Source organism: Molossus molossus, unplaced genomic scaffold (genome assembly GCF_014108415.1).
Source record: "Molossus molossus isolate mMolMol1 unplaced genomic scaffold, mMolMol1.p scaffold_m16_p_7, whole genome shotgun sequence".
NCBI classification, from domain to species: Eukaryota; Metazoa; Chordata; class Mammalia; order Chiroptera; family Molossidae; genus Molossus; species Molossus molossus.
The window spans coordinates 8495526-8522765 of record NW_023425401.1 but is presented as its reverse complement, the minus strand read 5'-3'; the positions used below and the strand labels follow the sequence as shown (position 1 = coordinate 8522765).

The 27240-nt window shown below is 49.6% G+C and overlaps 1 protein-coding gene across 1 annotated transcript in view; it reads left to right on the top strand.

Annotated features, from left to right (window-relative positions):
• BMPER (BMP binding endothelial regulator) overlaps window positions 1-27240 on the top strand; it is a 227661-nt gene that overhangs the window by 152503 nt on the left and 47918 nt on the right. Inside the window, exon 13 of the mRNA XM_036247202.1 lies at window positions 6081-6417. Within this exon, the coding sequence (XP_036103095.1) occupies window positions 6081-6417 (337 nt within the window). The remainder of the gene's footprint in view (window positions 1-6080; window positions 6418-27240) is intronic.

The following is a 27240-nucleotide window of genomic DNA, read 5'->3' as shown; positions in this document are numbered from 1 at the left end:
TGAGGCACAGATTTTTGTCTTTGAGGTGCTCCCTAAGAGAGACATCTTAGAAGCAGAATTCCACTCTTCAGTATTAGCCCCAAAGTATGCGTTCAGCCCATTTACACGCTTTATTATACCATGTATGGCTCCTTTCATGCTCCCTTTGTTAGTTCATACTGTTTGGATGTCGGACTGTGTGGTTTCCTGGCCTATGCTATTTCTTTAAGTATGATACTTGAGGAATTCAGCATCTGTCTTGCTTTTTGCATTGAGAAGGCTTTAACAATGTAAAAGCATCAATTGGGTTCTAGTGTCATTAGATAATATAGATCCAAAGGGGATACATCTGATGGAGCGGGCACTTTGCAGGGTTATGGAGCCTGCTCCACTCTCTCTCCAGAAGCCGGAGGACTGTTTCAGTTCAAGCCAAATGTGTTTGATAAATGGATGGAGCCTGTGGAATGCCAGCTTAGCCAAACAAGGCAGGGAGCCAAGGAGACGTGCAGGGAGCTTTTATTTAGAGAGTATCACATGGTTTCAGTGAGTGAATGTTCGGTATTGATGAATTGCAACATTCTATAAAGGGGGAAAGATTCCCATTCTTTTTATTTTAACTTTTACACTGGGGAGAGGGAGAGAAACATCGATGCGAGAGAGAAGCATCGATCAGTTGCCTCCAGTATGTGCCCGGATAGGGGAATTGAACCCACACCTGGGTATGTGCCCTGACCTGGAATTGAACCCACCATCTTTTGGGTGTACAGAACCAATTGAGCCACAGTGGCCAGGGCCTCCATTCCTGACCCCGAGTGTGGCCTATGTAAAAAGCTCTATTCTTTCAACTTTCGAGGCATTAGTCCTGCTCAGAAAATTTAGACACCTGTTGTCATATTCAAGTGACAGGCCACACGGGGATACATAGGCCTCAGCTCATCCCTTTAAAGGAGGCAACAGTTGGCAGCTTCCTGTGAAATGTGCGCACGATGACACATTACTAAACAGCACTAATTAGAAGCACCTTGCCTAGATTTAGCGAGCCAGCTGAACACAGTGGCTTCTACCGATACGGAAATTATTAGTCAACCACAGCCCAGTTCTCAAAGGGATCCTGGATGCTCAAAGACTAACAGCTAGGAGGTCCCGCGCCGCTCCTTCGCGGCTGGCAACACCTTACGGGACGAGTGTACTCTTTGTAAGGATTCCACATCGTACAAACGAGCAGAAGGACGAGGCTGTTGGGAAAATGCTACTACATCATCCACACCATAATCAGATTAGTGAATTTAACTCTTCTAGGCCTTGAACGTAGTTTTCCAGTTCCGTTTCTTTTTCCATCCAATGAGTCAAGTAATTTATGTGGCCCCCTTAACACTCCGCTGAACGATTTCCCGAGGCCGTGATGCGCACAGGCTGTCTGCTTCCGAGAGAAGGACTGGATTCCTCCGGCCACTGAACTCGCTTCGACATGGTCCTTCGAATGGAACAACTGCATTGCCAGGCAACACCTTTGCCACTCTGGCCCACCCACCTCAGTCTGTACTGCCCCTGAGGGAGATTGTCTTTTTACCACTTGTCGCTTGTCTATTTAAAATACCCTCTGAGGGTTCTTCTTCCATAGGGTTGTGTGTGTGTGTGTGTGTGTGTGTGTGTGTGTGTAAGTTTCATAAGCACATATGATCAAAGGGCACTTTTCTCAGAATAACAGCTTCAATCAAGCCTGCCGCTGGAGGGTGGGAAGTGGGGAGGAACGACTTTGCCCCTGTGGTTTAAATACTCAGCACTTCGTGATGGAATCACCTGCCAGGGAGAACAGGTGGCCTGTCACTTGGGCGAAAGAGGCGGCAGCTGCTTCCCAGGTAACACCTGGGGTGGTGCAGAGGGTACCGAGCGAAGCGGAGCAGCCTGAGAAAGCGCTGCCCACCCCATCGCTCCCACCCACTCTTGGCACTTGGCGAAGAATTTAAAAATATTTCCTTTCGCCGTCTGCTCGCTTCAGCAGCTCTTCCTGGAAGGGTTACATCAGGCCCCCCTGAAAGGCGTTAACACGCACACGTGGCTTTTATTATACGTTTTCTCCAGGTTCGTGCGCGTTCTGCACTCGATGAACCCAGAGAATGCACACATAGTTCTCCCTTTTCCCTTTGACGTAGCCTCTAAACAGAACCCATCCGTGTTTAAGCATCTCTGTGGTGTGTCTACTGATGTCACACCTCCTCTCTCCTTTGAGTGGACAACAAAAGTCCAATAACAACCAAAACAAACAAAGCGGAACAAACAAAAACAACCACCAAACCAAAGAACACCTTCCCCTGGCCCCCAAGAAAACCCCCCAAGCTAGTAGTCTGGAGCCGGGTCACACGCACCTTGGAACAGCGAAGAACAAGTTAGTGAAACTCTCAGTGCTGAGAAGGGAGGGCCCGCCTACAGCGGAGGGATGGCGGCTGCCGCTCACCCCGCGGACAGGTGCCTCGCCCTCAGCCCTCTGACCCCACCAGTCATACCCCCCTCGGTTTCCCATGCAGAGAACTGGGAGACTCGTCCCAGCTGCAGACAGGACTGACCCACCTCACACTTCCATGATGTTTTCATCTCTAATGACACCATTTAAAATATCTGTCGGCACCCTGGCCGGTTTGGCTCAGCAGTTAGAGCGTCGGCCTGCGGTCCAGAGAGACCCGGGTTCGGTTCCTGCTAAGGGCACGTACCTCGGTTGCAGTTTGTCCCCGCCCTGGTTGGTCATGCAGGTGGCAGCCACTCGATGTGTCCCTTTCACATCGATGTTTCTCTCTCTCTCCCTTCTTCTCTCTCCTCCTCCCACTCTATCTGAAAAAAAAAAAAAAAAGGAAAAATGTCCTTGGGCGAGGATAAAAAAAAATAATAATAAAATATCTGTTGGAGGAGCAATTTCTTCAATGACAACTTATTAGTGTTTTTGCCTGTCACCGCTGTAATCTGCTTTTCAGAGATTTTACTCCTATAGAGGGTAAATGGATGCAAACAATGATACAGCAACAGACAAAGGCATCTATTTGGAGCAGAATGATTTATCCCTTCAAAATACAAAAGCTAGCATTGGGCCATGAAAATCCTCTTAATGATGACCCCCTCCCCCCCCCAAAAAAGAGAGTGAATTACAGATGATTCTCTTTGAGGACCATGTTTCATGAGTGAGATGTTAAGAGTTTTAAGAAGAGTTTCCTAAGAACACAGCGGTCTCCTCAGGTACGCATGGACCACCAGTCCACCGCAAAGAAAGGACGCAGCGATTATTACCTTGTTTACTGTGAGTTGAATTCCTGGGAACTCAGTTGCCAAAGTCTCAAATTTATTACATCCTCGTCAGTGATGATGTTGGAGCTTCTTTGGAAAGACGTTCTCAACCATTGTGGCGCTCGGAAGAAGGGGATTTGCCTGCTGTCTAGGGAAGAGCTTTGTCGTTCGGAAAGTGTTGCGGCACGGAAAGTCTTCAGGACTGTGTTGTTAAAGCCCGAGTGTGGATGAAATTGATTTTCCCCTTCATTTCTCCTGCTGGGCAGCTGCCTGGGCGCAGGCGTGGAAGGTCGAGTTTCTTCTATACCTTAGAGAGTGTCTTACAAATCATATTATAGTTTGCTTGTCTTTTTTCAAAGTTGTTATTGCAGTGTCTTAACTAGCATGAAATTCGCAATTTCCTTGGCTTTGCATGACATATCAATTTGCAGGGTAATTCATTCATTTAGTAAGTATATACTACATGCCAGATACTGTGTTAGATGACGGGGTATGAAGACATATGCATCATTGTGTAGGATAGTTGTGGTTGTCAGAGTTGACACCGTCTTCTCACAGAGATCTGCTTGGGAGGTCTGTCGGCATGTGGATATCGGAGCAGTCACCTTGTCCTACCACTGTCTTCTCTTCGTCAGATGACTCCCAAGGGAGACTTCCTTACGACCATCTATCTTGCTTCTTTACCCAACTCTATTTAACTGCTTTTCTGTACTCAGCTTTTTATCTCAACCAAGAAAGCGTCTCGGCCATTTCCCTTGAACTAAGAATGTGTCCATCCCGCCCTGGCTGGTTTGGCTCAGCGGTTAGAGCGTCGGCCTGTGGTCCAAAGAGACCTGAGTTCGGTTCCCGCTAAGGGCACATACCGCGGTTGCAGTTTGTCCCCGGCCCTGGTTGGGTCGTGTGGGTGGCAGCCACTCGATGTGTCCCTTTCACGTCGATGTGTCTCTCTCTCTCCCTCCCTCACACTCTCTCTGAACAAAATATCAAAAAATGTCCTCGGGTGAGGATAAAAAAAAAAGAAAAGAATGTTTCCATCCCTTTCATTTACCATTCAGTGATTTACATACGGGCCTTTCTGTTTATTTCCCGAGAAGTCCCGTGTTAGAGCACGGGTGTATTCCACCACCAACCCTCCCTAACCAGATCTTAATCTTTCTTGCGGCAGTTGTGTGGCTCACGGGAATGCGATTTGGCCGCCTTCGCTCCTCTTGGACCGTGTCCAGACTTCGGGAACATTGGCTTTAGAAGCTGACTTCTGGGCGTTTCTTACGGATCTCACATCACTCTGATGTTGCCTCCTGCCAATTTTATATCCAAGCAAGATCCCGTCCCTTCTCCCAACCCCTCTCCTTTCCTATCACCGCATTCCCTAGCTTCTGAGCACCTTCTGAACATTTTCTCATCAGCCTAATTTCATGCTGTAAGAACAAAGGCAGAGTCTCCCAGGAGTAGGTCATGTCGTTCTTTCCAGATGCCCAGAACTGGCTGAAGGAAAGGCTAGTTTCTGTCGGAAACCCAAGAGAGTAAAAACCACACATTTAACACTTTATTTATTTATTTTTTTGTCAAAAAGAGCTGCTTTTTTTGTGTGTGGGTGGTCACTTGTAGGAGACAGTGAAAGTGACAATGGAGAAGGCCTTGGGCAGAAATACATATTGACCTGTTGTCTGCTCCCTGGGTGTTCATGGCCTGGGTGGGTCGCCTGCATTTGATGGTTCCTAGTTCATCCACTCACAGGGGGCTCAGACCCTGGTGGGGTGTGACCAGGACAATAGTAAGAAACACTTCTGACACATGTTTGGGACACAGAAACACTCTTTGACTAGAAGAGCTTGACATTTACTTTGACTTGAACCTCAAAAGGCTTTTCATTAAGGCCTCTCCTTTCTCTTCGGGAAATGTCTCCCACCAACGTCAGGATGGGAATGGGGACATGTCTTCTTGACCTTCTCATCGGACTGATCTGTGTGTGTGATGGGGTCCCATGCAGTTGACCCACCTGAGACAGCATAATCTGGATGTTCTCTGTGACACAGAAAGTCCACCATCCAGTGGGGTCATTGCCGGGAGTGTCTCTTGGAAGCCTCGGGCAAACATTTTTGGAGAAATATGAATGTTCTCAGAAAAACCTTTCACTGTTCTCGATGATCAGTTCAGCAAACCAAGAAGGGCCTTCTCTTCCTTCCGGAGTGGAGATTGTTTTCATGGTAAACAAGACAGTGCTGTCCTGCGGATTCCATTCAGCATGGGGAGAATTTTTGCCAATGACCCAGTAGCCCCCAACGCTGAAGCCATCCTTTGAAGAGGATGTAGTCAGAAGCTATACCCTTATTGCTTTAATACAGCCATTATAACAAATAATTTGAAATTTTTCATTTGGTGTTTGGTGTAATCATATGGGGGGTTTGGGGATAAAGAAAGAATTACTTTAAAAACTATCATCTTTGCCATCTTTGCATTTGCACATTAGAGTAATCATCGGACAAACAAAATCATGATTTGGACTAGCACAATTACTCTTGAAAATGGCAAAAATATATACCCTAGAACAACATGATCAATGAGTGGTTATTTACAACTCAAACCACAATACATAATACATCATTTTAAGGGCGAACTTTATACAGTTTAAAAATTCTAAGTCCTAACAAGCAAGTGATTCATGTAATTTCACACAACACTTAAGATGGCAAAGATAAAAGGTAACCAAGAATTTGGACAGACCCTTGGTGTTCCTTGTTAAAGGATAGTCATATGTTATAAGGATGTATACACTTGGTAATTATTGGTGGACTCAAGAGTGAGTGATCCCTTTTCTTTTCGTCTAGGTCTGGAAATATCCTGGGATGGGGACAGTTTTGTAGAAGTCATGGCTGCCCCTCATCTCAAGGGCAAACTCTGTGGTCTGTGTGGCAACTATAATGGACATAAGCGTGATGACTTAATTGGTGGAGATGGAAACTTCAAGTTTGACGTGGATGACTTTGCTGAGTCCTGGAGGGTAGAGTCCAATGAGTTCTGCAATAGACCCCGGAGAAAACCAGTGCCCGAACTGTGTCGCGGGACGGTCAAGGTAAAGCTTCGAGCCCATCGAGAATGCCAGAAACTCAAGTCCTGGGAGTTTCAGACCTGCCACTCGACGGTGGACTATGCTACTTTCTACCGGTAAGCGCAGTGTTCTGGGGGATGGCATTGGGTCACAGCCCAAGGATAGCCTTGACCTTGACACAGAGTCTGTCAAATCTCTCGGTGTACACAGCAAGAGCTCCCAAGGGTCAGGGTCAACACTCCTGTCTTTCTGTTCAGCAGCCAATCTCGTCTTCAGTCAGTCCCATATTGTATCCCAAATTAGGGCATTTCAGAGAGCATTTCAGAACAACCCTCTAAAGGCGGTTCTGTGTGTGAGTGTCTATAGATTCATTGGAAAGCTGGTGACACCCAAGATTTTATCAGGTGTTAGCTAAGATCGATGAGAACGTCTCAAGTTCCGGTCTCCGCCGCAGGGGTACAGGGCAGAGGCGGGACCCACAGACCCCTCTGGCTGCCTGTGGGTGTCTGAGTGTAGCTGGTTATTCTACGTCCGAGGGGGAGCTCAGGTCTGCCTCACCATCTAGACCAAAACAGACCTGCACGTGCAAAGCGAGGCGGTGAAGTGCCGATTCTTAGGTCTCGGCCAACTGCGAGCCCTTGTGTCCAGAGTCAGAGGAGCGTGCAGTCAGAGCTTGAGGGTGGAGGGAGGCAGGTCTCTCATGGCGAGGAGAGATTCCGCAACCTTTTCTAACTCTGACGGACCCCCTCCCACACGAAGCAACCGGTTCCGCAGGAGGCTGGGGTCTGACTTCTGCGTCACGAGGTTGCATTTGTGAGCTGATGAGTTTGGCCTGGTTGTGCTTCTTCTCCCTGCACCATTCCACGATTCAAGGCCTGTGACTGCCTCTGACTGTAACCGCCGTGGGTGTGGGAGGAAACGTAAAAGGAACACAGCCTAAAAGGCCTTAAGTGATTTCCCTGTGCCTCTTAGAACCGGCAGCCGCCTGTGGTCTGAAGCCACAGAGAAGTTATTTTTACTCTTTAATTGCCACCAGTTTATTTCCCTTAGTTCTCATTAAATGTGATCTTTTTTTATTTGATCTTTGGACATAAAAGATAAAGTTCTATAAAGGCAGCTCGAAGTGGGGTGGAAAAAGGACTGTCCCTGTCATCACAAATCCCCGAGCGTGGCTGCATCTGCCAAACCATTTGGCTCCAACACATACGTTCGGCCCTTTCAATCCATTTTCCTGTTATAATTCGAATCCTCCGGTTTCCCCTTCTTTTTCCTCCCCGTGCCACCCCCTAAATGGACCCCACCTCTTCTCTCTTGAAATGGAAAGATCTTAATGCAAGACTGTGGAGCGAGGGATGCAGCTGGGCAGGACGACCAGGTTTTATTCGGGAGCTAATGCCCATCACTTGAAGGTCTGATGGGAAGCAGTGGAGCGTAGCAATTAAGAACTCTGCGGTCTCCCGGGACGACAAGTCCAGCCCCGCTCTACAGGTTCCAGCCATCATCTACGCTCTTAAACCCCCGTTTTCCTGTCTGAAAACTGAGGCTAGCAAAAGAAGCTACCTTGAGGCGCTGCCATTCAGGTGCAGGGAGATTATGGACATACATGCACATATGCAACCCAGCACCCCCACCTACCACGTGCTCTCTAGTTGTCGGCTGCTGTTACTTCTTCTGTTAATTAAATGATTGACAAGTGTAAGACCTCTTGTGGAAGCTCCCCTACCCCCATGGCGGAGTTCGACTGGGCCCTTGTCTGTCTAAAATAGACGAGGAAGACTAAGCTGTTCCCAGGGCCCCAGCAGGTTACGCTTTTGGTCTTCATCCCATGTCAAAAAAATGTGTTGAAAACAAAAATTGGAGAGCAAGTCTGCAGAGATTAGTTCTTTTTTTTTTTCTTCAAATTTCTATTTTTCTCCCTTTGGTGATTTATTTTGTATTATGATCCCTGGCCTGCAAGCAGGAATTTGATGAGCACCTTGGCAGAAGTCGTGAGAAACAGCGTGGACAGGAACAGAGAGAATTGGAATTGCGAGGTGGCCAGGCAGATGCTCGCCTTCTGCCTGTAGAAGAGGCCACAGCAGCCCAGTGGGGGTCGCTCGGTTGTCGAAGGGGCCTGGCGCATCAAGTTCGGGTGCTTATGAGAACACTCTTGGGGTCATTGTGCATCGAGGTTGGAGGATGGGGTGTGGTGGGAGGCGAGTCTGAGTTCTCCTGCACATGGTGTGGTGGCCGGGTACCCTTCCGCAGTCAGCCACTCCTTCCTAGAAGAGGCAGGAATGTGTTGAAGACAATTCCCGAGAGGGTAGAGCTTGACCATCCTGCCTGTCCCACGCCCTGCTTGGGGTCTCCCTCCCCAACCCAGAGATGCGTCTCCATGGGTTTTCCACTGAGGGGCAAAGTCTGGTGGACCTGAGTTTCTTTCTTTCTGCCAAGTACACATGTGGAAAAGGAAGGAACTAAACAGGGTCCACGTGAAAAGGCAATTTCATTCTTAGGGGTTATCCGGGAAGGACCAAACCTTAGGGAGTCCTCAGGCTGCGATGGACAGAGATGCCACGCTGGGCGAGCCAGGCTGCACCTCATCTCAGCTCTGCCGTCTAGCCGTGTGGCCCTGCTGGCTAGCTGAGTTTCTGGTTCTTCACCGTAGAATAGGTGTGACAATAGCCACCGGGGAGGAGGTCGATGGGCAGTCTGTGTTGTCACGTGGTAGGTGCAAATACAGGTACCAGGTGTGGTCTGTGTCTCGTCCTGTCTGTGGAGAATCTGGCCCTTGGCTCAGCCACTTGTCTTTCTGAATTTTGATACTTTGTCGTCTCACATCGTGGAGAACCGATTAGATGGATTCTCCCTGATGAATCCGTAGAACCGTTATTTTAAAATGAACCATTTCTCTTTTGTGACACTAAATGAGATCGTGTCAGAGAAGACTGCTTTGAGGTCCTTTAAATTTTTCTGTTGTTTTTGTTTTATGAGAATAATACGTGTTCATTGTGCAGCATTTCAGTAACGTTGGAAAGAAGAAAGTAGCCATCACAGGATACTTCACACCTGGACATTTTGTCCTGTACATTTTATGTCACTGGTGGAATTCCTAAAAAGAACTTGAACACACAGTCATGACCATGGCTGTGAGCTTTTTATGAGTCGTTACAGAACTAAGCAGATTTGTCTTGATGTCACAGGTGGCCACGCACATAAACTGTATATGAATTTTATGCCTTTCATTTTTCTCTCATTCTCCAAAGAAATATTTGTATTTTCCTTTAAGGACAAAGAACAAAATCTCATCACATACAAATTCAACCTTCCGAGCATGACCGTATTTGTAACCTCGAGAAGGGAGGCAGCAGAGATATTTCTCAGGGAATGTTACCTTTTTGTGGGTTTCCCGAGGTGTATGGCAAGTCCCAGGGGCCAGTTCTATGACAGATGTGAGGTAGCTTTTCTTATAAGGTCAAAATAATTCTAATTTTGGTGAATTAGACTTTACTTTTGAGATGTCTAGGATTTAAAACTCTTACGTTGGTCTTTGAGCCAGTTCAATATTTTAAATAGTGAACTGTCTATTGTCTAAAAACTTGAAAAGCTTTGTAGGTGAGTAGGAAATGACTACATATTTGCCAACCCTTTGTTGTCGTTGCTGTTGTTCATGCTCACCCGTGGTTATTTTTTCCATTGATTTTTAGAGAGAGTGGAATGAGGGAGGGACAGGGAGAGAGAGAGAAGCATCAATGTGAGAGAGACACATAGATTGGTTGCCTCCTGCATAACCCCACCCACGGCTGGGGATCGAACTTGCAACCCAGGTAGTGCCCTTGACCGGGAATCAAACCCTTGACCCTTCGGTGGGTGGCCAGTGCTCTAGCCACTGATCCATACCAGCCAGGGCAAGCCAACCCTATATATATATATATTTTTTTTCTTTTGGGAAACTTTTTTTTTTTTTATATATACTTACCTGAGGACATTTTTCCATTTTTGTTCAGATAGAGTGGGAGGGAGAGAGAGAGAGAGAAACATCGACGTGAAAGGGACACATCGAGTGGTGGCCACCCTCATGACCCAACCAGGGCCGGGACAAACTGCAACCAAGGTACACGCCCTTAGCAGGAACTGAACCTGGGTCTGTCTGGACCACAGGCCGACGCTCTAACCGCTGAGCCAAACCGGTCAGGACTCTTTTGGGAAGCTTTTTAAGCTTTGTTGCTTTTCTTCCTCACAAATTTGTTTCACCCATCATGGCCTCATTTGGCATACACATGTAATATTTTAGTAACGTCTTAATGATCAGCATAATTTGCTGTAATTAACTAATTGAATATGTTTGGGTACAAAATAATTTAATTATGAATCATATCAAACTTTTAACTGGCTACATTGATAAGTCCTAGAGTTGCTGAGTGCCTTGTTTTTAAATCAGACGGTCCTCTTCAATCAGTGTTTGATGTGTTACGGAGCAAATTCCAGTAGATAGAGAAGTAGTACAGTGTGGAAACATTGATGCGCAGTAGTTGGAATTATATTTGGATTAACGCGGAGGCTCTCCGAGGGGAAGGTGTTGAGTTATGTTCATGTCTATGTTCTCATTCCTTACTTCCCCCCCCCCCCCTCCCAGCCTCATGTCACCTTCTCTGTTTGTGTCTCCCATGCCAACTGGGAACTGCAGGAGGAATAGGCACACACCCCCACCAAGGCTCCCTTGAGATTTCGACAGCTTGTATGAAATCCACTCCCCACTGTGGACTCAGGCCGCATTGGCCCCACCGGCATCGGGCAGCCTGTGGACGGAGAGAGGCGAGGGCCTGAGCTGGGCCGTGTGCGACACACCGAGAAAGAGAAGACCTCCAGTATTTGGGGCTGGTGTAGGAAGCACCAAATATGGGCTTTTTGCCCAACTCAGACCCAAATCTTAGATGAAATGGTCGCACGTGGATGTAACCTGCCCACAAAGCAGGGCTCCGGAGCCAGGGCGGCCCGGATTTCACAAAGTCCCGCAGATGAGCTCGGCCGCCCTGCAGCCCGGCCCCATGTCAGGACCACCTCCTCTCCGCCCCCGCGGCGGCGTGACTCACTGGAGCCCGAGCTCTTCGCTTGTTGGGTTTGGGGAAGTGTCTGGGGATTCCCAGTCTAGGAAATGTTCTTTTCTTCCACGCAGTGGTTTTCACAGCTGTCAGGCATTGAAGGGACGCCCGCCAGGGGTTCGCAGATGTGCTCCTCCTGCGGAGGTGCGGGGGCAGCAGTGGGAGGTGCTGCAGGAGGACGCTGGACTCGGAGCCCGGGGCTGGGTGGACTGGCGTCCAGGGGTGGCCAGGGCTTCCTTCCAGGGCCAGATCACACACTTCACGGAGGTTTTTTTTTTTTTAAAGGAAACTAGTCATTTATTATAAAGCAAAAGGAGAGATCTAGGCAAGGAATCCAGACTTTACGTTTGTGTGTACATAGGAGAAAATTATATAACGGTAGCTGCTATTCTGTAAACAAAATCAAGTCAATCTTCCCTTGCTTCAAAGAAGAACATACTTGGAACAATTCTGTTTATATCTTTCAATGCTTGTCCCAAGTGGCCATTGGAGCTAGGCTCCTAAATCAATTGAGATGTTCCTTTGAATGCGTAATGTTTTTATTTTTTCTTTGGCAAAGGGCTCTTGAGTAGTCACTCTGAATCTGTAATTAAGGTATGCTGTCACCAGGTGGCAGTACACAGCTCAGTTGCACCACTTAGACTTTAGCCCTGATAGGGCCATCCTTAAGTTTCAAAATGTTTTCCTTACTCATTAGCTCGCGCTCTTTCTCTTTTGTAAACTTCTGTCCTACCGTCTCCTGTCACTGCATCGAAATATATGATGCACATTTATGTGTCTGGGTCCGTGCATGTCCCTGCCTGAGGTGCCCTCATTTTCTACATTGATTTAAGATGAAGGTGCAGCTCCGATTTTAACCCAAGCCTCTGCCAAAGTTCTCCCTCCAGTTTCTTCGACGTACTGATTGTGTTTATTATTACTTAGCATGCATGCTATTTTGCACCACCACAGTCTCTCTGCAGAACTGGAGCCTGGGTTCACTGGGGAACGCAGAATGCCTTTTCTACCCTTTTGCATTTCACCCGGCGTCACCCGGCGCTCAGAACATGTTTGTATCTCTCTATCTAGCATCCGTCTCCTCTTCACCCTCTCTGATACACTTGTGACTTCTGCTACCCCCAATTCCAAGTCCCTCTTACGTCTTTGTTCCCATAGCACTTATACACTGACAGTCGGAAGCGCACCCACCTCTGTCCTTCCTGGAAATGACTGGTCAGAGCAGCAGAGCCCCTGGTCCACCTCCGATGCTCCAAGGGCTGTCCCTGCTCCTCACTGCATGAGTCCTCTGCTCTGACTGCCTGGTAGTCACCTCCAGCATCTGCCTCCGCCCAGTCACAACCTGGACGTGCCGTTCCGGTCTCTCCCTCAGCTCCTCTCTGATCTTGCCATCTGCTGATGCAGTAGTTCGACCCATAGATGTTTTGACATTGGTCTTTTGCAGTTATCTTGGGACCTCAAATTAGCCTCCTCTCATGGAGGAAAACTGACCTCCAACAGGCTGGTCTTGCCAAGGCCACTGACCCTCTGCCCTGGCACCACTCAGCACTCTCACCAGTCACGTTCTTTCTGCCTGTCACTCCCCGAGGCTTCCGCCAGGTGGGTTCCCATTCATTCTTCTTCACCTCAGTCGCAGGGAGATGCTTCTCTGTCTGACCCATCAAACTAACCCAAGAGGACGGCCTTAAGTTGCTCTCCAGCTTCCCGGACTTCAGCTCAGAAGGGCCCTGCCTAGTTAGTCTAATTTTTTGGAGCTAAAGCAGAAAGGCAAGGCATATGTGCACTTAGAAAGGTATGAGGGTGCTTGGGGTATCATTTTATCCAGTCCCAAATCCTCTCATGTTTAATTTTTCCACATCAAAAGGAGGTATAGCCCTGGCCAGTTTGGCTCAGCGGTTAGAGCGTCGGCCTGCGGTTTGGAGAGACCCGGGTTCGGTTCCCGCTAAGGGCACGTACTTCGGTTGCAGTTTGTCCCCGGCCCTGGTTGGTCGTGTGGGTGGCAGCCACTCGATGTGTCCCTTTCACGTCGATGTTTCTCTCTCTCTTCCTCTCTCTCCCTCCCACTCTATCTGTCCAAAAAATGGAAAAATATCCTTGGGTGAGGAAAAAAAAAAAGGAGGCATAGATATATGGAACAGACTGACAGAAGTCAGAGGGGAGGAGGGGACTGGATGAGAGAAGGTGAAGGGATTAGCCCAAGAACATACATGGATAACCCTTGGGCACAGACAACAGAGTGGTGATGGCCAGAGGGAGGGGTCGGGCTGGGTGGAGATGGGTCAAATGGAGGGAACAGGGGACATCTGAAATAGTGTCAACAATAAAATGAAACAAACACCATCTTTTAAAAAAGAAGAAACAAAGAAAACCATACCTATTTGAACAGGTTGGTTAACCTTTGAAGACAGTTTGGGCCAACTGTACAGTGACTTTTCTAGAAGGACTCACAGAGCTCAGCGAATGCGCCCGGCTCATGGTGAGGCCCCGCTGGAGGGAGAGCGTCCGGATGAGGATCGGAAGGGACGCACGGGCGGAGGCCAGGAGGTCCATGGAGCTCCGCTGTGTCCACCCACGGAGCCATGGCAGGCGTTAAAGCGCCTCTTGGTTCCAGTGTGCGACACTGTTCCTGGGGTGTTTCCAGTCAGGGACCTTCACCTGGGCTTTGGTGTCTGGAGATTTTACTGGGACTCGATCGCCTGCTGCCCGGGTGGCTGACCTTTAGTCTCAGCCCCTCCTGGAGGCTGTGTTAGTGCCTTTAATTCACAGCTCCTTGGATGCTAGGACTGTTGTCATGTGGCCCAAAGTTCCCGTCATAAATCACATTGTTGGCAGGTCTGGTGGCCAAGGCCCCCAGGCAAAAACGTCACCTCTCTTACCACATGCCAGGGGCACACCGATCACCCCCGGAGCCCAAGGCCAAGGCCAGCTCTCTGGGCAAAGTTAATTCTTCCCTGCACAAGCTGCCTGGCTCCAGGTTAAATGTAATTTCAGTTTGATTTCCATTTCACATTTGAGTTTACTTTCAGCATAAACTTTTTAGCATCCTGCCGTGTTTCTCCCCAGAAAATTGCATTCTTGGATGCAATCAGATGAGGCTTTTAAACACAGATTTGAATAAGTGTCATTATTGCAGGTAAAATACGAAGTATGTTGTAGCATCTCTGGTGGCTGCTTAGGGGAATTCTTGATTAATTTCTAGCAAACAAGAGGTGGTCGGGCGGGACTTCATTCCGTTTTCATTATGTGTGAGTGGAAAACCCTTTTCATCCACCAGAGCGGGGCCACGCGAGGGAGGCCGCAAGAGGGAGGCCACGCGAGGAGTGTTTTCCTCGTTCCGTTTCCCTGCTCACAGCTCATCGGGGCACAGAGAGGTGAGGGGGACTCATTCCAGGCCACCCAGGAGGCCCGAGCAACCAGCCTGGCAGGGCATCTGTTCTCAGGTCTCTGTCAGAGAACTTGGCGAGAGCTGCCGGGCTGACTGTGGAGTCCGCCGTGGTCCACTCGGGTTTTTAAATACTCTGCTTCTGCCGTGAGCTTTCCAAGGAGGGTTTTAAAATGTATTTATTTCACTCCTTGGACAGTTTTCAACTGAGCACTTGCTATGTGACAGCTGCCATTGGAGGTGTGGCGATTTGGGACTGAACAGGAGGGACAAGAGTTCTTCCCTCTTAGAACTCACAGTCGAGGGTGGGCAGACGATACAAATAAGAAACCAGGTCCCTGCCAGTTGTGAGGAGAATGACAGTCATGGGGGCTGCAGGTTGCATCAGGTGGACAGCAAAGCCTTTGCGAGGAGCTCGCCTTGGCGTTGAGCCCACTGCGCGTGGGAAGGCCTGGTGAGGAGGCCCGGCTCGGGCGGGCAGGGGACAGGTCCGATGCTGGAAGGGGTGGCCTGTGCCAAGACCAGAGGGAGGCCGCCGTGACTGCCACTCTCAGAAAGTGCTGGGCATTCCGCCAGCAACCAGGGGAGCTGGGAAGCAGATCCGTCCCCAGTCGAGGTTCAGATGAGGCCACAGCCCCAGCCAGCACCTTGATCGCAGCCTGAGAGACCCGAAGCCGAGGCCGTGCTAGGAGTCCTGATCCGCAGAAACGAACATGACCGTGTGTGTTGATTGACGCCACCAAACTTATTGTTAAAGCCACTAACCTTGTTACACAGCAGTAGACAACTGCTATACATAGATAGCAATTTTCGGTTGTCTTTGGCTTTATTGCCCTTAAAATAGTGACAGAAAGTGAAATCTGAGCACTGGGCTTTATTTTCTCCACCATTTTTAATTTGCCCTTTCTGTATCCTTTGATGTAACTCCACCAAGCCGGGGTTGCCTGTCCGAGGTCCCACGACACTGTGCTTTCCTGGTCTTTCTAGGCATTAAAAATGTGCTATATCTCACTTATTTGTGGAATATAATGAACTAAACAAACTGATGAACAAAATTGACCCAGAGACATAGAAGTAGGGTACAGAAGAGGGGGTGTTGGGCGGGGGAAGAGATAAACCACAGACATGGACATAGACAACAGAGCTAGAGATGGGGCCGGATGGGGATGAGGAGGAGGGTGTCAATGGGGGAAAAAGGAGAAACATCTGTAACCAAAACAAATTAATTAAAAAGGAAAAGAAACTGTGAAATTTAAAAAAAAAATGCTGTAAATGTCTGCTTTTAAAAATCTTTATCATCACGAAACTGCAGCCTCCTTGGAGCTCATGTTTCGTTCATGATTCTATACCAAGCACCTAACACGGTTCTCAAAACATGTATGTTGAATGTCTGAACAGGAAAAAGAATGAATTTTTTAACAAAGCAATGGGTAGGATGGTACAAAATGAGTGTAGCATGGTTGTCGAGCAGCCCTGGGAACCCGAGGTCACCTCTGGGTCCACGCTGGGTGCACTGGGCAGGCTGGTTCCCCTGTGGGTGCCCAAAGGGATTGCAGGAGGCACCCAGGTGGGAGGGACCCCAGGCAAGCGCCCAGCCAGTGGCAGCGTTGTCATTAATAGTATTTTGCTGCCAGGTGGGAGGGGTCTGGGTGAAAAGGGTGAAGGCATTAAGTACAAATGGGCAGTTAGAAAATAGTTGCAGCCCAGGGAATGTCGTTGATACTATTGTAACGACTGTGTGTGCTGCCCAGTGGGTGGGGACTAGACTTATGGGGTGTGGGGAGGATCACTTTGTAAATTCTAAAAACGTCTGATCATTGTGCTGTACACCTGAAGCTGTAAAGCAATTGATGTAAAACAATTACACCCGTAATTGTTAAATTTTTTAAAAGACTGTTAAAAATATTAGCTCGTTGCTCTGCAGTAGACACCTATTTGGTGTGTAGCTTGCCTTCGATGTGACCTGTTCTGCCTGGTGCCACACATGAAGTCTTTCTCTTTCATTTCCCACGGTCGTTTCTAGGCCCCTCAGGAAGAGCCTCTTCCAATCTTGCAGGGAAACTGACGCTTTTTAAAAAACAAAAGCAAAAGAAAGCAAAGCAAACCAAACACTATAAGGGAACCAATGAAAATGTCCACAGTATGCTCTGTACACATTGTTTCAGTTGATGGTGCTGAACAGGAGCAGGAGGTGTGAGGGGCGGGGGGGGTGTAATTAATGCTCTTAACTTAGTGAAAAATCAGATGCATCCCCAGGGACAGCAGAGACTAAGAGAAGGAGTTCATATATTTTATTTTGTTTTTGTCCTAGGACAACACTGAGTGTAGGAAAAGGAGGAATGTATGCTAAACTTAAAAATTTTTATTTTTTTGTTAACATTCTTTACCTCCTTTGATGGTGTCTGATCACACGTGAACCTGTGCACAATGACCAGACTGTGACTGGAACACCCCTTGCAGTCAGGAGCATCGCTTTCTGGGAAACTCTTGAGGGGGAGGGGCTTCTGAGCGCTGAGGTTTAGATCTTTTCCGCCGTTTATGACTTCTTGCTATAGCGTTCCCTTGCCTGATTTTCTTCTCATGTATTATTGGTTTAGACAGAGAAAATAATGTTAGTTAATACTGTATGCAAACTGAGTCGTGCAAGGTTCGGAAAAAAGACCCAAGGCTCTGTCCTGTGGGGAAAGTACTTCAGGACGTGACTGTGTTCCCCGCTGGCTGGTGGGACCCGACAGCTCAGAGCAGGTCTGTGGCCCGTTTCTATCCAGCGTCCAGAACCTCAGGGGATGGCTTCTATTTTTAAAACTAATCTCAATCCTGGTTTCATTTTTACCTTTCCGGTTTTCCTCATTCACTGTTTTTCATTTTACTTCATTCTGCATGTTTTTTTGAGCTGATCTAAATGATTTCTGATTGAAGTCAGGGAGAAGTGACGGTAGCCACAGGAGAGGGATCTAACACCTCAGAACTTCCTTTTTTTTTTCATTGTGAAATATTAAGGATAATGGAGATAGTGTTATCACCAACATGTCGCTCAAATTGCTGGATGAGGTTTCTCTTGTGAAGCCCACGCGGGGTGATGACCACGGAGTCCACTTCATCTGGCCATGTCACCGACCGAGTCCAGTGGTCCTTCTGAGGACAGGCCTGAGCCCTGTGGTTTCAGATTGTCCTTTAAAAAAAATAAAAATCAGGATACGCATGTGGGTCCCAGAACTCCCTAGTTAGTGTCAATGAAACAAGGAGGAGTGTCCACAGGGATGGTCCTGGCTGTGGACACCCCCTCCCCCAGGGAGGGCTGGCTTCGGTCAGGACACAGGTTGGTTGGGACGTCGATGTGTGGTGAGCATAGCTCTGTGACTCCCTGAGGCACAGCGGCTTGAGAGATCAGCTGGTGTCTGGGCTGCTCCGGGGTGGCACTCGGGCCCTGCTGCTCCGGGACCAGCGACAGGGCTTCAGTCTGAGCTCGGGCTGTGCTGTTTTGATAGCAACCAGGACTCTTGGACTCTTTCCAGTCGAGCTAGCAGAAATGGAAATTGTTGGAGAGTGTGCAAATATGAAAGAGGAGGCAGGCTCTCGTGTTCCTGGATCGTCCTCCGCATTGTTCTCTCTTTACTGGAAATCTAGCATTTCATCTCCCTTTCCCTCTGCTCAGGCAAGTTAAAGGAGCAGTAGGCTTTCACACGCTGGCTTCCAGAGCGGGCAGTGGTTCAACCAGGGACCAAGTATTTAGGAGTGTGTGTATCTTTAAAAAAAAAAAATACAACAACACAGTTTCTGTTAAGAGAGAAAATGCTGAATTATTTTTTTATATCCACAGGCCTCATTTCTAGGCTAATGGTCAATGACCCATGTGTAAGAGTCAATGAAATCCATCAATAATAAATTAAGGGCCTGGCCAGGTAACTCCGTTGGTTGGAGCATTGTCCCGATTTGCCGAGGTTGTGGGCTCGATCCCTGTCAGGGCACATGCAGGAATCAACCAAGAAATTAGTGGAACAACAAAATCGAGAGTCCTCTCTCTGTTGGTCTTCCTCTCTGTCTCTAAAAGTTAGTAAAAAAAAATAGTAAAATTGGTATATATTATCTATTATAAAAATTGATTATGTTATAGTCACAGTAGACTGATCGATGAAAATTCACCAGGCACTGTTCAAGGCGCTGGAGACTTGGCTGTCAGTGCGGTAACCACAGCCTCTGGCTCCGAGCTGGGGTGCAGCCAAGTGGGAGAGGGCGACAGAGTGCACACTGGGAGGCATGCTATGAGAACCTGCCAGGGAGGACTTCCTGGAGGAGGTGACTTCCTAAGCTGAAACCAAATCCAAATGTGGCGTCTAGCAGCACAAAAGAAGTAGGGTTTGGGGAAGAGAAAAGGGGGAAGAGTCCAGCCATAGAAGGTTGCATGTTCGAAGCTGTGCAGGCCAGAGAGAGCCTGGCACAGGCTGCTGACAGAAACCCATTCCATGGAGCGGCGGCGTCAACTACGAGGGGCGTGGACAGGGAGCAGGAGGCCCAGGCCTCACCCGGGTCATTATGGATATGCCCCAGCATCCATCAGACAGGAAGGGGGACACTTCACTTTTTCCATTATGTGGGAGCTGGTTATGCTGGACATGCTTCAGTAACGCTGAAGACTTCTCATTCATTCGCAGTCCCTGAGGTCTCCGTGTATACACACACGCTACGTGTTCCTCGAGTTAGGTCCTGGTTCTCAGACTCTGCAGGAACCAGAACTGTGCCGAGGGCGGATTCAGTGTGTCTCTGGGGGCCTGGAACGTGCATCTCTGACCCGCTCCCAGGTGACGCCCGGGGTCGGACCCACAGCTGGAGAGCCTGGAGGACCTCTGCACCAGGTGAAGGAATTCCAAGAACAGCTTTCTGGCCTGTGTAGTCCCCTGGGGACTCTCTTCTCTGAGACGTTGTGTCCTCAAAGACCTTTTCTTTGCTGACAGGGCTGCTTCTTTACGTCGACCTCCACATGTCAGTAATGAGACTGCAGGGTGGGTCCCTGGTACAGGGGCCAGGAGCTAAGCATATGCCCACCTAGACCCACCTGGTCATTGGCACCCAGTGGTTTTGCTTAGTGTGTAAAGTACAGGCACCCAAGCAAACCATTCTGCCTTTTTTGTAAGCAAGAGGGCACTGGCATTACCGCTGCTTCCGAAGGCCAGGCCCCGCAGAGGCTGGACTGGGCCATGGGTGAGCCAGAATTAGAATCCAGAGTCCAAGTTCTCAGGTCACTGAAATACTTTTCAGAGAGAGCCACGCTGGTCCCTTTTCGGTAGGTGAGCAGCGCCCGGCCTGTGCAGGGGAGAGAACACTGGATACAGGCAGCTCTGTGGCTGGACCGGAGGGAGTCGGAGCTCCTGCTGCGGAGGAAGAGCCGCCTGAGTCCTCTCCCTGCCTTCAGGACTGACGACCAGAGCCACGGCCGGGCCAGGGCGCCCAGAGCGGCGGACAGGATGTGTCTGTAAAAATCCGCTTCCTCTCCCCTGGCTCCAGGCATTTAAAGAGCCTGGTCAACGAGCACAGAGTAGAGAAGTGGATGGTTTGCGAGGAAACAGGGAAATCTGGTGACGATACTGGAACTAATCATTCTTCTAACATGAAAGAGCTGTTCTCTGTGATCTTTATTTACTGTCTTACCTAGAGTTCGGAGCTTAAAAAGGCAGAGAGAGAGAGAGGGTGAACTGGTTTCCTCACTGTAGCCCACGCCAATGGCCCATGTGTGAGGGTGAAGGTAGGGTCATTTGAGCTGCTCAAAGAATACGGGCCAGGAGACCGCTCAGAACCCCGGAAAGCTTTTCCATATGAAAAGGAAACCAGGAAATTGGAGTCTTCATTTTGTCTTTGCCATCAAAGCCAGGGAGGAAAGATATTGAGCAGATACTGACCCGTCGTTCTGTGGCCACCGTTAGGATTTATCGCCCTGAACGCAGACAAGGTCTGAGGAAGGCGGAGGTTGGTATTCAGTGCCGAGGGGTGAAAAGGAGCCAGCTTCAGGGGTTGACTGAAAACAGGGGGCTGCACAACTACAGATGCTGGATTTGGTGGTAGAAAGTCACGACGACCGTGTTCGCCCCGCTGCATGATTGACATGCGTGACACGCCTGGGACTCTGGAAGCCTAATCCGGTATGACAGTGTTAATAACAGTGGACAACTCTGGAACAAGAGGGCCGGCGAGAGCTGACACGGCTGAGCGCTCCCTCTGTGCCAGGTGGCCGCTAAGGGCGTCACCTGCCTGTATTGTTCCCTGTGTGGGTGAGGACCCCGAGCTTGAAGGAGTTGAGAATATCACCCAAGGTCACCAGGCAAGAAAGACGAAGAGCCGGGATTTGAAACCATTAAAAATTTATTCGACCCAGAGCTTGTGCACAATCTGGTAATAGCTCCCTTTAGTAGCCCAACTCTGACCCTAAATGGTCTTCATTTTCCAAAATGAGCTAAGACACTCAGATTTTGCAAATGATTCATATACAGTTGACCCTTGAATAACATGTGTTTGGAGTGCACAGCCCACTTACCTGCAAAATTTTTTCAATAAGTACAGTCGGTCCCCTGTATCCATGGTTTCTCATCTGTGGGTTCAACCAACTGATGATTGAAGCAGTATTTTTCATCCAAGGTTGGGAATTTGTGGGTGCAAAGAACCAACTGAGGGTGACACGTGGATTTTTGACTGTGTGAGGGTCGGCACCCCTAACCTCCACCTTGTTCAAGGGTCAACGATACTACAGTCTATTTTCATTTCGAAAAATATTTATGTAGGCTGAATTTTAAATAAAGTGATTTCTCCCAACCGGTCTTTTAAAGAGGAATATGTAAATTTCAGAATGGTGGCCCCTTTCTCCTCGAAGTTTTTCCTGGTTTGCAGTATCAGCTCTAGAGATACGACCCAGGGACGCCTGGCCCTGCGGAGTTCCCCGTTCGTTCTGCTGCTGCAGGTCCGTGAGTCTTTCCACCGGGTTTGTCTTGTGTTCTTCCTTCTGCTTTTCGAGACTGTTTAGAAGCAACTTCTAAAGAAAGAGACTCATTTTTATTGTATTTCACATCTTGTTTAAGGTGTGTCAGTGGATGTGATCCTCGTGACTCAGTGGTCCTTAACTCTGGGGGGGCTGCAACCCTTTTGGAGGTTCCGACCGAAGCGAAGTCTCCCTTTTCCAGCCAAGTGCGTGCAGACACCGACGATCTCCGCACGGGTCGGTGGCCCCGGGAGAGGAAATCTGCCTCTTCCTTCCTCCCTCTCTCCTTCCAACACTTCGGTCCATACTGCGTGAGCCCTGTTAAATGCCCAGCGCCGTGCTGTGAGCTGGGAGTCCAGGGGTCAGTGACATGGGTCAGGTTCCTGTCCTCATGGAGTTCACTGTCTAATGAATGAAGAAGACAGTAAACCCGTATCCTCACACATACACATGCCACGATCCACGCACGTCCTGAGGACGACGTCAGTGTATAAAATGATCACGCCAGGGAGCGTCAGACCCAGTAGGTGCGCCTGTAGGGAAAGGGGGAGGCAGAGGAATCAGGAGAAGACCCCACCCCCACCCCCGGCTGAGATCAAAGGTTGGATAACAGTGAACCAGGCTAAGGGGCCAGGAGAGGTCCCATCCAGAAAGTTCTTGCACGTCTGAAATGCTACCACGACCGGCTCCCACCGGTAAAGGGATCCAGTTCATACAAGGTGAGCAACAGGACACCTTGCAGCTAAACTTGATCAAGCTGAACTTAGGAAACAGAGGATGCCTTCGAAGCACAAAGTTAGACGGTCACAGGGATTCACAGGCCTGTGCTCTCCCCCAGGGGGTTCTCCACCACCGAGGGGCGCCCTGGCCTGAGGCTACGAGAGGAGCCTCGCTCAGCACTGTCACCGTGGGAGTGACAGTAACGTCCAGGCGAAGCGCCTAACAGGGAGCGAAGCAGTGATTCCCAGCGAGGCTGCCACTCAGCCTGTTACCAAGAACTGAGGCAGCATCTGGCTGTCGGAGAGCCAGGGACATGGATCCAGGGGAGTGGAGGACATGGCGGGACAGGCCAGTGCCTGAGCCTGGCTGGGGCCTGAGCTGCTCGTCACTGGCGACTCATGGCCCAATGTCTGTGAAGACCCTTTTAAGGAGCAAGGATGAAGCAAACACAAGTGACCTTACAACTCATCAGTATGAGCAATTTCACTCATTAGTAGACAACTTGCCCTGTTTCTATCAAAAAAAGAAAAACTCAGCCCAGCGGGTGTGGCTCAGTGGTGGAGTGTTGACCCCTGCACCAAGAGGTCGCTGGTTTGGTTCCTGGTCAGGACACATGCCCGGGTTGTGGGCCAAATCCCCAGGGGCGGGGGCATGCAGGAGGCGGCCAACCGATGTTCTCTCTCATTGATGTTTCTATATATCTCCCTCTCCCTTCCTCTCTCTCTAAAATAAAAAAATAAAAAAATAAACAATTAAAAATAGAAAAGCTCACTTCCAAACACTCTAGGAGACCTTCATCGGATGCAGACAGTGAAGGTCAATGCCCGGGATAAGCAGGTGACCGGCCCCGGAGCAGCGAGGAGGCCCCTCGCGGACGTGAGGCTGTGTGCCTTCGGCCTGCGGGCGCCTACTTGTTACACGCTCGGCAAGTCGCCGCTGCCCCACAGAACAGTTCCCACACTCCTTTCCTTGACACAGGAAAAGAAAATAGCAATGGTTCTATTGAAGCAGACATCATTAAAAGCTTCAGTGTGCTCTCAGCCTTAAGTGGAAGTAAAGTTGTTCGACAGCACAGAGTAGGCCAGGGTGGAAACAGAGTATCGCTCCAGCAGGGCTCACACTGATGGTGTCCACGAATCCCAGGAGCCTCTCCCAGCAAATCTATCCAGTGGTTGCATGTGCCACAAGGACCCAGATCCGAGGAGGAGCTGGAGAGAGATGCTGGCCTGGGGAGGCCTCTTGGAGAAGGTTCCATTTGAGCCGGGACCTGGAGGGCCTGTGCGACTGAGCCAGACGTGGGCAGTGTCAGAAATGACGAAAGGTCACTGTCTCCGGGTGGAAGGAGCGGAGCAGAGAGGGAGGAAGGTGAGACACAGACGCTTTCCTCGGGTGTCATGCAAGGACGAAGAGAAATGTCCCTGAGACATGAGCAGCCCTTCTGGGGACAGGGATTTGACACGTGGCAGCATAAACGTGGTTGTTGAGAGAATGAGCTGTGCCCTTCTATTTGGTTCACGTCCAGCTGCTGAAAATCCCGCTTTGGGCCCTAAGTGTACCTGGCACTCTTGCTTCTCAGCGTTTCCCACACCATGTGTTTGAAACTCAGTGTTCTACGGAGGAAGCGACACGTTACCCCTCTGTCTTCCGGTCGGAGCCTCCGGATCCCCAGGGGGTGTGTTCCTGCGAGTCCAACGTAAGATTGTTTCCTTCTGCCTTTAAACCGAGTGACCCCTCCTGACATCATCTACGCTGGCAGCTCAGCCGTTCCTCCCGCCCCGCCTCCAGGCAGAGGGAACCATGGCTCTGGACGCACGCTTGGGAAGAAGTTTTGGAAGCACATGGATTTTTTAAAAACAACTTCAGAGACAAGGAAGAAATGAAGCAGTAGGTCTGATGAGCACACAGGTGCAGCAGCAGAGCCGTGTATTTCTGGGTCTGCACGGCGGCTGGGAGGGAGGCCTCTTGGGACCTTCGCGAGAGTGAATCCTGAGACTGAGGCTCACAGCCATGAACCTGGAGCATCTGACAGTCTCCCGGGGGCGAGCTCGTCCCGGGGTCTGCACTCCGGCAGAGGTGCCGGGGGCCACGGCGAAACCTTGCACGTCCGTCCGGAGTGCTTAGTGACCGTTGTTTATTCTGCCAGTTACAGTCCTGGGTGAGCCCCTCAGGGCTCCATGCCCTCCAGCCATACCTTGTGTTTCTGAGAATTGCCCACGTTTACCTTCTTTCTACTCCACCCTGAGCGCACCTGGCATTTCCTGAGAATGTGCCTTTGCATGTTCGATGTCATTTTCTGGGACTGTCCTTCCCTGCGTCTGTCTGCTCCAGCTGGGTGCAAGAACCCTTTCGTCTAAAAGACCTTTCTCCAGCTAAAATTGATTTTTTCCCCTTTCTCTCTCCCAAGTTGTTTTTCTGCTTTAGGTACTGATTCCATTTGGCCTTGGATATATTATCATTATTCGTCTATATGACAACTTCTCTAAAGAGATGTAGGCTCTTGAGGAAAGAGGCTATTTGGATCCCCCAAGACCCCCACCACCCCCACACCCCTATGCATGCCAGAGGGGACCAGAAGGAAGTTTCCAGAAAGGTGCAGCTCGTTGTGCTGAACTGACTTCTAGCTCTGGCTGACAGGTGGTGATTTGGGTCATTTTAATCCTGGGACTTGTCAAGCAATTTTTTTTTTTTTTTGGTATTTTTAGAAAACTCTCCTTTTCTGCTGAGATACCTGGAGTACACTTTCCTAGCTCAGGGCCACTTTCCCGTCTACTCTAGAAATGTCTAGAGCCACCTCTGAGAAAGGGAAACGGGACTCCACTCACCCAAACCAACAGTCCGCCTCTGGGGCTGCCAACTGAGCTTGGGGGGAGGGGGCTGGGCCGGCCAGCTCTGAGCTCAGACGCGCTCGGTGCCTGGATGTGCTCCGCGCCCCGGCCTCTGGAGGCCGACTTGTCTTCCCTCTGTTGGCGCATCGCCTGGGAGGGAGCAAGCACAGGGGATATCACCATCAGGGATATCCCACCTGACAAATCGGTGTAGGACGTGTTCAGAAACACATTTCAGCTCAGGGAGGGGAAGGCGAGAACTGACTTTGTCCGTGGACAGGGCTTTGGGACTCCCAGAGAGCCCTTACCACGTACGTGGCGCTGGGTTTGCTTCCTTTGGCCCAACCGTCTGCATTCCGGGTTTGTGTTAATCAGGAGTCACCTTCTATCTATGCAGAAAGGACTGGTTAGGAACGCGTGTGGGTGAGGGTAGGAGGCACGTGGTCTTGCAGAGCAGAGGGACATGTGTCTGGTCCTTGGCTCTCCTAGTGTGTCGGGGAGAGTCCTGCTGCTCCTGCCCGCGTGGCCTTTGTGAGTCTCATCTCACAGACGAGGCACAATCCGAGGCATGTTGTGCACGGCTGAGTTGTCACGGCTACGACGTGTGAACTGCAGCAGGTCCGGGACCTCTGCAGAGACGGGCCATGCCGGTGGCCCGCGTGCTGTCGGAAGGACATGCACCTTTGTGCCCTTATCTGGACTTGCTTAGGGGAGTCTGAGAAGGCAGGTTCAGTGTGGGCTCTGTTCTCCTCCCCTCTAGACAGCAGTGGAGGAAAACTAAACACGCCTGAGGACCAGTCCAGGTCCATAACATTCAAGCCTATAGACCAAGTTCGCCATCGTAGAGGGCCACTCAGTGTCTGGACTCACCGGTGACAAGAACAGTTTGATCTCTGACTCATGAGTCAAGTTATTTTTCTGGTGTGAGATGAAATAATTTTCAATACGTGGATTCCGCAGTGAAGATGAAATTAGTCCTTATTGGACTTACGGACCATGAGACAATGTAATATACAAAGTGCATGTTTACTTGACAGTCCTATTAATTAAGAAAGGTGGTTGTGTTCCTCCCAGAGTGGCCATTTGCCTTGAAGTGATTTCAGTGACTATTTTGTAAAGAATTTTTTTTACTAATTTATTTTTGTTACAGATGTTTCTCCTTTTCCCCCCATTGACACCCTCCTCCCGACCACCCTCATCCTCAGCATTGTTGTCTGTGTCCATTGGTTACACATACATGCATATAAGTTCTGTGCTTTATTTTTATGTGAATTGGGGACACTATTTCATCTAAACTAACACTGCCCCTGAGCTGAGGGGACATTGAGACAAATTTACTGCTGCCTTTGAATGGACGAAGGAAGGGGAGCGACCCGACCACATGACCCGTTTCCTCAGGGAGACCCAGTGATGAGAGGTATGTAAGCATTGGCTTGATGGTCAGGCCTGCAGGACGCCAGCTCCCAAAATCTACCTGCCAGGGGGTACTGTTGACCCTTATCAATATAATAACCTCGGCAGACCTGACCGCAGGTGCCACAACACCGTGTACCCAAAGCTCGTGCCAAGTAAGGGGCTCACCTCAGGCCTGTGGCTCTGCTGGGGACCCACCCACACGCAGGGAACACTGCCACCCTGGGAGGGGGCTCTGCATTTCCTGTGTGCTCTTCTGGGTTCATATTTTCATTAGGCAAGATCTGCAGCCTGATGGGCATAATTAGGCATGATTGACTTTGTCCTGCCTTTCACACCCTCTTCAGCCAGCTGCCAACTCTATTCCTGTGTCCTGTCTGAGAAATTGGGCACATAGCACTCCTCTGTGTACCGGCCGTGTGACTGGGGACTCCCCTGCCTGTGAAATGGATGAGGAAGCACTGAGCCCTGGGTGCTTGTAAGCCAGCGAGACGAAGAGGTCACAGCACCAGCGCAGGGCTCGCTCCGCAGGCTCAGCCTGTCCCTGCCTCTCACGC